This window comes from Ailuropoda melanoleuca, chromosome 3 (assembly GCF_002007445.2).
Source record: "Ailuropoda melanoleuca isolate Jingjing chromosome 3, ASM200744v2, whole genome shotgun sequence".
NCBI lineage: Eukaryota > Metazoa > Chordata > Mammalia > Carnivora > Ursidae > Ailuropoda > Ailuropoda melanoleuca.
In genome coordinates, this window is record NC_048220.1 from 28,826,816 (window position 1) to 28,839,597 (window position 12,782).

The 12,782-nt window shown below is 45.9% G+C and overlaps 3 protein-coding genes across 3 annotated transcripts in view; all 3 read left to right on the forward strand.

Moving 5' to 3' along the window:
* LOC117801479 (protocadherin alpha-10-like) overlaps nt 1–12,782 on the forward strand; it is a 94,241-nt gene that overhangs the window by 80,425 nt on the left and 1,034 nt on the right. The gene's annotated exons all lie outside the window — the stretch shown is intronic.
* Nucleotides 1–12,782, forward strand: part of LOC117794992 (protocadherin alpha-13-like) — a 106,877-nt gene that overhangs the window by 58,253 nt on the left and 35,842 nt on the right.
* On the forward strand, nt 1,378–4,533 carry LOC109489073 (protocadherin alpha-C2). The gene has a single exon (XM_034656134.1). It carries the CDS (start codon nt 1,957–1,959, stop codon nt 4,531–4,533), a length of 2,577 nt encoding a protein of 858 aa, XP_034512025.1. The 5' UTR covers nt 1,378–1,956.

The following is a 12,782-nucleotide window of genomic DNA, read 5'->3' on the forward strand; positions in this document are numbered from 1 at the left end:
GACAGGAATAGAATGTGATAGAAATTGCTATCCACTCTGCACCCTTGAGGGAACAAAAGGACAAGTAAGAAGCAGCAGTGATAGGAGGACTCTGGGAACATCTGTGCAATAAAATTGGTTAGGTTGTGGAGTTGGGTTGTCAGCAAGTGCACTTGGTGGGTGGGAAAGAGGGAGGTGCTAGTTCAGGCCTTTGAAATCTGGGTGTCAGGCTCATTGCCTTGGCCCCCTCACCTATCCTCTCAAGGAGGGAAGAAAGACAAAGGTCAGCTCTCATTCTGGCTTTAGTCCAGCCCCTAGCTAGAAAATGACCCACAGAGGGAGATCTAGGAGTGAGAGGATGCTGGGAGATGAGAAAGGGAAAGGACTTTTTGGTAAGTGCTTTTTGCATGTGAGGCAATGGATTTTAAATTCCTGTGGAAGAGAGGAGAAGGCCTGGGAAGAGTGGATGTCTGGAACAGAGAAACAGAAGCAGTGACACAGCACAGAGACACTTCCTCTGATCCTTTTGCCTTCTTGGTCACTGAAGAGATAATTGGTTGTCGTTTTGTTGTCTCTCTAGCAATACAAGGTTAAGTCTTAGGAGAAAGGAGGGCTGGAGGTGTAAAGAAGCCTCATATTTATGGAAGGTGAGCTGCAGCCATTGAAACTGCTGGGTGTTGTAAGATAAATCCCAGCCTCCCATATTTTGCTTAATAACAGATTTTTCACTGCAAAGCATTAATGGAGTCCAAATTCCAGCCCGGCTTGGGAGATCAAGTGTAACCCCCTTAATTTAATGGTTTTGCAGGTTCCAGAAGACAACATTGTCATCTGTTAAATAAAAAATTTTAAATCACTCTTGAATGAACAAAGAAAAGGTCTTGGATGATAAATTAAAAAGATTTGGAGTAAAAGAAGGAAAAGCTTGAGGGAAGAATTTCTTTAAAATTTTACCAGATTTCCCCACTATGATATAAAGGGGGCAATAAGAGCTTAGCCTGCAGTTTCATGGAGCCAATTTTTAAAAGAAAAATTTAAAACCTGAAATATTGGTTATTTGCCAAGGTACACGCTGAAAGCAAGCACCCCCTGGCTACTAGCAGAGCTGAGCACTGGGATCCTAGGATGTTAGTTCTAGGCTTGCTCCGCAGAGGAGAGCCGCACTCTCCATCCCCCTCCCTTTAACCCCAGGAGCTGAACACTTTCTGCACTATTTAGGAGTATTGTAGGGAAAATGTTGGGGTCAGGTGAATAATCCCCATCATCCGCGAACCCAGAGCGCCTCCCTTGCGTTTGTTTCTTTTGAATGTGGAGCCGCCGCCCAGGTGCCCATCCTTAGCAAAAGCCCTGAGTTTATTTTCCTGAATTGCGCTTGGAAATCTTTTCCTGGGAAGGTGATAGCCCAAGTCCTAGAGACACAGCTGCTTGTCCTAGAATAATCCCTTCCGAGACCCGTTAACCAACCGAGGGACCGTGGAGACTGGCTGCACAGGGAGATGGGGGCAGGGAGAAAGGGAGTGGCCGCGTTCCCGCGGTCTGCTGGGATCCGGCGGGTCCAGGGTGAAGGAGCGGCGGCTGGAGTGGCTGGACCGACCGATCGCTCCCGGTCGCCGCCTGCCACCTCGGTGCGGATTCGGAGCCGGACTTGCTGAGCACTCCTCCCCCTCCCCTTCTGCTGCCTTTTCCCTCCCCCTGTAGCGGCGGCGGCGGCAGGCAGGCAGCGGAGCCAGGCTGAGCGACTCGGAGGCGAGCGGAGGAGCTGGGATATGGGGAGTCAGAAGGGGCGGCGGGGCCAGGAGCCCTCCGGAGGGCCTGTGAGGGGAGCGGCCCCAGGCGTTTGCTAGCGCGTGAGCCGTGGGGGAGCGGGCGCAGGGTGGCACGAGCGGAGGCGGAGGCGGGGCCCGGGCGTGGAGCACGGCTGGGAAAACTGCTGCCTCCGGCCCTGCCCGGCTCCTACGTCCGCCGCGGCCGGTGGCTATGGAGCTGGCGGGCACCAGACCTGGGGCGACAGCGCATCCGCGACTCCCGCCGCCCATGTCCTGGGTGCTGCTGCTGCCGCCGCCTCTCCTGCTGCTGCTGCTGCTGCTGCCGGGCCCCGCGGCCTCCCAGCTGCGATACTCGGTGCCGGAGGAGCAGGCACCCGGCGCGCTTGTGGGCAACGTGGCTAACGCGCTGGGGCTCGAGCTGCGACGCCTGGGGCCGGGCTGCCTGCGCATCAACCATCTGGGTGCGCCCAGTCCGCGCTACCTGGAGCTGGACCTGACGAGCGGAGCGCTCTTCGTCAACGAGCGCATTGACCGGGAGGCGCTGTGTGAGCAGCGGCCTCGCTGCCTGCTCAGCTTGGAAGTGCTGGCGCACAGCCCCGTGGCGGTGAGCGCCGTGGAGGTGGAGGTACTGGACATCAACGACAACTCGCCGCGCTTCCCGCGGCCCGACTACCAGCTGCAGGTAAGCGAATCGGTGGCCCCTGGAGCGCGCTTTCACATAGAGAGCGCGCAGGACCCCGACGTGGGCGCCAACTCCGTGCAGACCTACGAGCTCAGCCCCAGCGAGCACTTCGAGTTGGACCTTAAACCCCTGCAGGAGAACAGTAAGGTGCTGGAGCTGGTGCTGCGGAAGGGCCTAGACCGGGAGCAGGCAGTCTTGCACCACCTGGTCCTCACAGCTGTGGACGGGGGCAGTCCAGCCCGCTCGGGCACGGCACAGATCTCCGTGCGTGTCCTGGATACTAACGACAATTCTCCCACCTTCGACCAGTCCACTTACCGCGTCCAGCTCCGGGAGGACGCTCCCCCAGGCACACTGGTGGTGAAGCTGAATGCCTCGGACCCGGATGAGGGCTCTAATGGCGAGCTCAGGTACTCCTTGAGCAGCTACACGTCGGACCGGGAGAGGCAGCTCTTCAGCATCGACGCCAGCACTGGGGAAGTGCGGGTAAGTGGAGCCCTGGATTATGAGGAGGCCTCTTCCTACCAGATCTATGTGCAGGCGACTGACCAGGGTCCAGTGCCCATGGTGGGTCACTGCAAGGTGTTGGTGGACATCGTGGATGTGAATGATAATGCGCCAGAGGTGGTGCTCACGGACCTGTACAGCCCTGTGCCTGAGGATGCTGCGCCCAACACCGTTGTGGCCGTCCTCAGTGTCAATGACCAGGACTCAGGCCTCAACCGGAAGGTGAGCCTGGGCCTGGAGGCCTCACTGCCCTTCCGACTCAATGGCTTTGGGAACTCCTACACCCTGGTGGTGAGCGGTCCATTGGACAGGGAGCGGGTGGCTGCCTACAACATCACGGTGACAGCCACTGATGGGGGAGTACCACAGCTCACATCCCAGCGGACCCTGCAGGTCGAGATCTCTGACATCAATGACAACCCACCAAGCTTCCTACAGGACTCCTACTCCATCTACATCGAGGAGAACAATTTGCCAGGGGTGTTGCTTTGCACTGTGCAAGCCACAGACCCGGATGAAAAGGAGAACGCGGAGGTGACCTACTCCCTCCTGGAGAGGGAGATTCAAGGGCTACCAGTCACCTCCTATGTCTCCGTTAACAGTGCCAGTGGCAGCCTTTATGCCGTCAACTCCTTTGACTATGAGAAGTTTCGGGAGTTCTTTGTGACTGTGGAGGCCCAGGACAAGGGGAGGCCACCACTGAGCAGCACTGTGACCGCCAATGTGTATGTGGTGGACATGAATGACCATGCCCCTCACATCCTGTACCCTACCTCAACCAATTCGTCAGCAGCCATTGAGATGGTGCCTCGAACTGCCCCTGCTGGTTATCTGGTCACCAAAGTCATAGCCATGGACTCAGACTCTGGCCAAAATGCTTGGCTCTTTTACCATCTGGCCCAGACTTCTGACCTGGACCTCTTTAAAGTAGAGCTACACACGGGAGAAATTAGGACTACCAGGAAGATGGGAGATGAGAGTGGAACTACCTTCAACCTGACGGTGGTGGTCCGGGACAACGGGGAGCCGTCACTATCATCCTCCGTGGCCATTACCGTGGCTGTGGTGGATAGAGTCTCCAAAATCCTCCCTGATACCCAGAGACATGTTAAGAGTCCTCGGACATACTCCGAGATTACACTTTATCTAATAATAGCATTAAGCACAGTGTCTTTTATATTTCTTTTGACAATCCTTGTTTTGAGCATCGTCAAGTGCTACCGCTACACGGCGTATGGAACTGCGTGCTGCGGGGGCTTCTGTGGAGTGAGGGAGCGGTGCCCCGCTGAGCTAAACAAACAGGCCAATAACAATATCGAGGCCAGGATACCACATGGCCTCAAAGTGCAGCCTCACTTCATTGAAGTGCGAGGGAATGGCTCCCTCACCAAGACCTACTGCTACAAGGCCTGTCTGACAGCAGGCTCAGGGAGTGACACTTTCATGTTTTATAACACAGGGGCACAGACAGGACTGGGGCCTGGGGGAGCCCAAGCAGCAGCTAGTGACAGCAGGCACCTCACAGGCCAAAGTGGGCAGAGTGCGGGGAACCTGATTATTCTCAAAAATGATGCTGTTTCTCAAAACGAGGTGAGATAGCAGTCAAGGGGTTCTTCCACGGTCATGCATTTTTGCACATCCCCTCCGCCCAGGATCATTGGCTTTACTGAGTTACTAACAGTGAAGGGGGGGGGATAATCTGGTAAACTGAATGTATATAGTACCTGTGACTTGATTAGAATCTGCTTTGTTTCCACTGTAGGAAAAGAACATCAGGGAATTGTTCTACTTTGTTTTCTTTTCAGATATATGAAGCCTTGACCATAACATTGTTAAGAAGTAAGGATTGGTCTTAAATATTTGATGTTAAAACCTAGCTCTGCAGAGGGCTGGAACAGGCTTGAGAATAAGATGATGCCATACCGGGTAGTGTTTTGAGATTCAAAGAGAAATGGCCTCTGCTGTTATCATCTATAGGGAAAGTTCTCTTTGGAAATGCTATAGGAGTGTTGTGTTTTAAAAAGCTCTGAGACCTCTAGGGGTTGTGGTGGTCAACTCGGCATTGCTGTCCTTGTTTATACCTTGAAAATTATCCGGTTACTATTTCCAGTAATTGCACTGAACTGATGTGATAGGATCTTCCGGCAATTCAGGTCAGAGGTGATAAAGCCGTGGACTGTGGATCTCACCTGGAAGCCAAAGTTTGCTTTGGCTCTTTGATGAGGTAATTCTACTGTAGGGCTGTCTGAGGAGATGAAGGGTAGTAAGGCAGAGAGACCAAGCATGAATTTGTCTGGTTGGGCTAGAAGGTATTAGAACAAGTGGATTAAGGATGTGGGGATGTGGTGACTACTAGGACAAGCTGGGACTGGGGAGAAAGAGAAGGAGAAAAGAACTCTCCCATTAGTCATCTTTCATCAGGCCATTGGGCAAGTTCATTGTAAGATGATTTCCCTACAGTAGGTTAAATGCAATCTGTAATCTCCTGATTTCCTGTTGACAATTTCAAAGGTTTTAATGAGATGTGAAATAGCCTCCCCAGCCCTTTATATCCTTAAATTAAATGACAATACTTCAAACAATACTCCAACATACTCCAAAGCTCATGTTCATTTTCTGGGTCTAAAATGTAGTTTGCAATACCTGGAAAAGCCTTGGAAAGTGGATGGCTTGCTGTACATGAAAGACGGGTGTTAGTAAATACATGGGTTTTAAGTTTTGTGTTGTTTTTTAAAGATGTATTTATTTATTTGAGAGAGAGAGTGTGAAGGTGGGGGGTGGGGGAGGAGCAGAGGGAGAGAGAGTCCCAAGCAGACTCTGTGCTGAGTGCTGAGCCTGACTTGGGGCTCGATTTCACAACCCTGAGATCATGACCTGAGCCGAAACCAAGAGTTGGACACTTAACCAACTAAACCACCCAGACGCCCCTTGAGTTTTAAGTAGGCAGAGGCCAGCTTGCTCATTATTAATGAAGAATGAACCTAAATTATTGGCCAGGGCATGAATGTGTGGGTGTGTTTGTGTAGTGTGTCTCCATATGCATGCCTGAAAATAGAGGTCTGCTTTGTGATACTTTCAAGTTGTATTTCAGAAGCCAGAATTTTGTCCCGTCAATAGTGATGAACTGCTATCTTCCCAAACAACTACTTCGTGGCTAGGACTTTCAGAGGTACCACAAAAGGAGTTAATAATATTTGTCCCTCCTGTATTTTTGTGATGTATTTTCACTGACATACTGCTGTCTTTTTTTTAATGTCCATAGTTTCACATTCTAAATTCATGCTAATCTTGAGGAAAGTAATGCATAAAATACAGAAAAAAAAAACCCCAGATGGATGGAGAGTATTTCCCACGTACACTGTAAGTGAATGTACCAGAGAAGCCTGATTTCAGTCAATACTGAGCAACCACAGGAGGCAGATTGCCGATTAAGAAAAACAGGGGGACAATGTCAAGGAGTTTCCAGAATTCTTTAGATCATAGCTTTTGGAAGCATGTAAAAAGGCTTAGCTTTCAATAAGGATGCTGTAGACATTTGCTTAACAAATTCTTGTGAAACCCCTTTGGGCCTGGGGTGGGCTGCAGGTGGCGAAGAGGCAGGGAGAGCGGCGGGCAAGCTTTGCCACCAGCTGTGAGCAGGAGAGCCAGCTGCCTGACACTCTCCCCCTCCTTCCCCTGGCTCAAAGCTTGGGGCAGTTTGATACATGGGCTATTTCTGTCTTACGCTGACCTGTGTGTTAATACGTACTTTGGTACACAAACCTTTAATTGAGGGAGAAAATTATGTCAGAAAAGTGCTTGCTCTTGTGGGATTTTGCCAGGAGGATGCATGCATGATTTTAATAAAGGCAGATTTCTGTCAGCCATGTTCAAAAATCCGGTGAAGAGCCCTAAGATCTCTAGCTCCTCTTACAGTTATGAGGGGAGAGAGAGTCAGGTCAACGTGGCAAAATGGAAACAAAAAGTCACTCAGCTCTGAAAGTCATGACTGATAGATCAACCTGTTAAACTTCCCCGTTAGGCTTCTCTCTTCCCTCTCCAGTTACTGCAGATGGCGAAGAGTCCTAGGGCGCGCTTCATGCCGTGTGCCTCTGTTAGACGAGATGAAGGTTATGAAGGATGAGTAAGGGAATCTGCACTCAGTGACCACTATGCGATATAAAAACGTTCTGCTTTGCAATATATGTGTGATTTCATTCCCTGCAAATCATACATGAAAGAAGCATTTACCAGCATCTAACATATGAGGAAATAAGCTCAGAGAGGCTAGGTAACACACAGTCATTCTGTTAGTCTATTTTAAGTCCTGTCTGTCTGATTCCAAAGCTTATGCTGTTTGAAATAGCATGAGTAGACAGGAATCCCAATGTTTATACTTCTTTCGTTGTGTGATAATCTGGCATTTTGGCTACTAGGGGTCACCTGGTAGTGTAAATTGACTGCTTTTGGAGAAAGAGTAATTCCTTGCATAAAAGTAGGTCACAACTGGGAGGATCAATGAGTAAAAATGATACTACCAAGCTGATATCTTTTTATTTGTTTCTCTGTTTCACTTTGGCATAGCTTGTGATGATCTTTCTTCTCTGTTCTTATTCTGATTTCTCTTTCATTGCTTATTAAACAGCATTTAACATCAGACTCTAATCTTTTGATAGATTTCACCCCCGGTGAGCTTATTTCATGAGCCATTTGTGCAGTGAGGTTTCTGAAGTAACTTTTTGGCAATGGGGCAGAATTTCTCTTCAGAGATTTCTGAAAACCTGATATTGAATGTGGTCGGCACTCCTTTCAGAGCCTCCAAGAAAAGGAAACCAAACCTTAAGGTAGATTCTGTGCATTTGTGGTCCTGTGACTCCTCGTGAGTCACTCTGAGTGCTCTGGGCAGATTTGTCCAACTGTGCTTCCGTAGGACCAGGTGGCGTAAGATGTGGAAATCTCAAAAGACTAGCAGAAAAAAGTTTGCCGTCATTTCTTTTCAAGCCATTTGTAGCCGCCAGATCTTCAGTATTTCTGCCACTGTGTGTATACATTCACCCTAATTGCAGATGCAGTGATCTGAAAGAGCTAATCCTTCTTTTAGTGGCACCTAATTTTTTTTTCCCTTAGGACTGACTTTTCTATCTGGTGACTCTGTTCTGTATCAGAATTTACACTTGCTGCAAAGTGACATAAAAAGGTGTGTGATGGTCAGAATAGGCAAAGAAATTCTATGTGAACTTCCATTCTAGTGTTGCATCCTTTCATGGTCACTTTTGGGTGGTGGGCTACTTTGTTTTGCCATTTCCTTATTGGTTACAGAACTGTTCTTCTGAGAAAGGGTTTATTTTCTTTGTTCTGGTAATATAATAATTTCTTCAGATTACTCCTTCCTTGCTTTTTCTGCAGATCTGCTGAGCCAGATGGAATTATGGCTGAGCTCTTCTCAGTCTCCTATCTTGCACATATTCTGACTGATGAAGAAGTCTATTTATTGTAGCTTGAATGTCATTGGCCTACCCTTTCCTCTGACCCAGGAGTGAACTGTCACATGGGCATCTGGTCTACCTCCAAACACTGCAGGGACACAGCCTGGCATATTATAAATTGCCTATTGGCGTGCTGTCTGCTTGACAGAGGAGCAGAGCCAGTTCTGGATACTTGCCTTGGTTTGCCACCAATTTTTGCTCTCAATGAGAGGTTAGGATGATGTCAGTTCACAAATCTTTGAGGAAAACTTGCCATCACCAAGCCCAGAGGTTTAGATGAATTTAATGGAGATTTACAGGTGTCTTTGAATGTGACTTTAGTTAGGAATTCACCTGGCTCAAATTTCCTGTGCATATTAAGTATGAATATAAATTTAGTTTATCCATATAATCATATTTTGAGCATTATAATCTATAATCATGATTTCAAAAATCAAAGGGTGGAAGGATTCCTTAGCAGTATTTCAAATCTGCTCACTTAAAAATTACAATTTTTTCTTTCAGGAATTTGAACTTGACAAATGCAAAGAAATATCTGACATTGCAAAGGTGAAGAAAAATGTTAGTTCCTTGGCACATAAGCAACATTAGTTCCTTTCTGGCTTTGCAGGGTCAGAACTCTGGACTCCAGGGAAGTGAAACTGTGAGTGAGGGAGTAACTGCTGTGCTAGCAGACTGTGTGTCCAGAATTAAGCAAACCTAGCATTTTCTGTTGTACTGGAACCCATTAGTATGTTTCAGTATTATGTTTATTTTACTTTCCTGCTTCATGGATTAGCAAGTGACTTCGGAGGAAAGAATTTCACTTAGAATTCTCATATTTCTCATCTTTTCAATTGCTTTACTAGAAGACTAATATGTAATATAACAGTGATTATTTTAAATGTTCTACTCCTTCTTGCCTTATTGACCAACAGTTTATATATTCATTTTCTATTGCTTTGTAAGAAATTACCACTTACTAGCAGTTAAAAAGAAATCCCATTTATTTATCTCGGAGTCCTGCAGGATGTTAGTGGGTTCTCTGCTTAGGTTTTCACTGGGTTGAAATCAATATGGCACCTTGGCTGAGTTCTCTTCTGGAGGCTTTGGGGAAGAATATGCTTTCACGTTCATTCCGACTGCCGGCAGATTTTACCTCTTTGTGGACTACATACTTACAGACTGTTGGCTGGAGGTCACTGTCAGCTCCTAAGGGTTGTGCTCAGGTCCTTGCCTCATGGTCCTCTCCATCTTTCGAGCTAACAGTGGAGAATGTTCTCTCACGTGGAATCCCTCCCATGCTTCACATCTCTCCAACTTCTGTCTCTGATCTCTAGACCCAGATTTAAAGGGCTCATGAGATTGGGTCAGTCCGGCCCAGATGATTTCCCTGTCTTAAAGCCAAGTGTGTCATATGACATAACCTAATCAGAGGAGATTATGCAAGGTACATACACCAAGGTGTGAGGATCTTGGGGGGCATTTTAGGATTCTGCCTCTCATAGTTTATATCAATGATCACAAAGTATCACTGTGAAAAGTCTGCAGGGGTTACATCCTTAATAGAGTGCTAATAGGAAGAAAAGGAGACGCTGCACGTAGTTTCATGTCTCAGAGGGCCATTTGCTGATAGCATCAACATGGATTTCCATGACAAGGAGTGTCATTTCCTGAGTGGTCCTATGATTTTTTTTTTTTAAGGACATAAGGTATTTTAAACCCATTTTATTTTAAATTTGTCTCGAAAGAGGTGATTCACCCTTCTGTAGCTCAGATATTCTATGGTATAAATAATATTGTTACAGGATAAATTAAATCTTTGTTATAATTTTGATAGAAACTTAAATGGCTTCTTGTTCTTCATTAATGCCTCATCACCCGTATGGACTACCTAATTCAGTTTTTCCACATCTGGGGTTTTGTGGCTATTAGTCTCCTGAAGGACTAACCTCGAAACAACAGAACATACTGGGGCTTTTCACCAATAGGAATTAAGCATAGTTCTGGAATGTATCATCCAAGTGTTAGAAAACTAAATTATACTTCATTCAGATCCTTAGTATATGTCTTCAATGTGTCCAGTATATCAGCAGTCAACCTTTAAACTTGAGTTTTTCTGATTTTAATCAAGTTTGGGTGAAACCCACATACATTTATTTGTTACTTCAAATTTTGTATCATTTAAAAATAAATCAGTATCTGGGAAACTTAGATGTAACAGAGAAAACAGAAAATTACAGTTGGTCCTTGAACAATACAAGGGTTAGGGGTGCCAGACCCACGCACAGTTGAAGATCCAAGTATAAATTTTGATTTCTCAAAAACTTAACTACTAATAGCTTACTGTTGCCCAGAAGCCTTACTGAGAACATAAACAGTTGGTTAACACATATTTTATATGTTGTATGTATTGTATATTGTATTCTTAAACTAAGCTAGAGGAAAGAAAATGTTAATCTGAAAATCATAAGGAAGAGAAAATACACTTACAGTACTACACGCTATTTATTGAAAAAAATACACATATAAGTGGACCAATGCAGTTCAAACCTATTTTGTTCAGGGGTCAACAATATATGCATTCCATGTAAATTAGTTTAAAACACAAACTTTTGTGGGGCACCTGGGTGGCTCATTTGGATTAAGCGGCTGACTCTTGGTTTCAGCTCAGGTCATGATCTCAGGGTCCTGGGATCGAATCCTACATCAGTCTCTGTGCTCAGTGCAGAGTCTGCAAAAGTTTCTCTCCCTCTCCCTCTGCCCCCACCCCCCACCCCCTTCCTGGCTCACGTTCTCTCTCTCTCTCAAATCAATAGATAAATCTTTTTTTTTTAATGCACAAACTTTTGTGTTAGGGAGACCTAAATGTAACGATCAGCCAAAACCACCAATCAGGCAAGTGATTTAATCTTTCTAAAGCTCAGATTTCTTATTTCTATAAATTTAAGTACATTAATGTTACCCTTGCCTCATAGTTCATTTGTCCAGAAACATTTTTAAAACCTATCAAATACCTGAACCCTGCTAAGCTCTGAGGACATAGCTGTGTATTATGACTATCTGAGGATAGTCACACGTTTTATGGACAAAGCAGATATGCCTTTTATAGAATTTATGGTCTAAAAAAAGTGTTAGGATAAATGCAACAATAGGTTTAAAGTGCTTATCCTATTGCCTAATATTGTGTGGAGACTTAAAACATTCTCTATTCTTCCTTTTCTTTTCCCTGCCCAATCTTACTACCCTAAGACACGTCATAACTATGATTCTGGCAAATAATCTGAGAAACACCTTGTTGCTGAGGGACTATTACAGAAAACAGCAGCATGGCAAAGTGTTGTTGAGGAAGTGAGGTTGGGTAGTGAACTGAGTTCCTTGGTCAGTCCTGCTAGAACTGTGCCTTTCAGCAAAATGAGGTTGGTGCTTTCATTCCAAAGGTGAAGTCGGAGCAGTTTTCATCACGAATGTTATCCAATCACAGAAAAATTGACAACATTTACCTGACAGATGTCCAAGTCTTTATTAAAAGAAGGTTCTCACAGTTGACACTGGAGCTGCTGATGGTAAGGGGAGAGATGGTGATGATTGGATTAATGGGAAATATTGCAGTCATATTGCCAGCTTTACAGAATGATTTGCAAATAGTTTCTCTTTTGCTCCCTGCAATACCACTAGTAGAAAATGAGAAGCCTTTCATTTCATCTGGAGAGAGTTTAATGCTACTTTATATGGAACATGCCTAGCATGTTGTGAACTTGAACACCAAGGAGGAAGCAGCTCGCGTATTCGCATCTTGCCAGCAGAGTGGAAGGGACCAGAGAGGGCAGTTAGTGTATGGGGACATTTGAGGTAAAGTATCCTGGAGTTGTAGCTCTTTCTGGGCCTTGACTTTGGCTGAAGTCTGTGTGGAACTTGGGATGCTGATCACTTCTTTCCTAGGTGTTGTGAAAAAGTGTGTTTATGAAATACTCGGCATCCTTTGAGTAATCAATAAAAAGGATAGGAACAAGAATTAGTGACATTTTGAAGTAGTTTGTTGGTATTACTGTGGCTTTGTGTCTATCAGATATGATCATTATAATCCAGAATTTATAGAATTATAGTCCAGAATTGATGGAATACAACCTCCATCTCTTCATCTTTCCGCTCAAACAGACTTCAGGATTCGGTGACAGACCCACTTTTATCTCTGCCCATGAAAACGCGGTGAGAGGAACATCTATCACAGGTTTTTGTTTTTTGTTTATTTTGGTAAAGATTTTATTTATTTTTGAGAGAGAGAGAGGGAGCACAAACGGGGAGGGGCAGAGGGAGAAACAGACTCCCCGCTGAGCAGGGAGCCCGATGCAGAACTCAATCCCAGGACCCTGGGATCATGACCTGAGCTGAGGGCAGACGCTT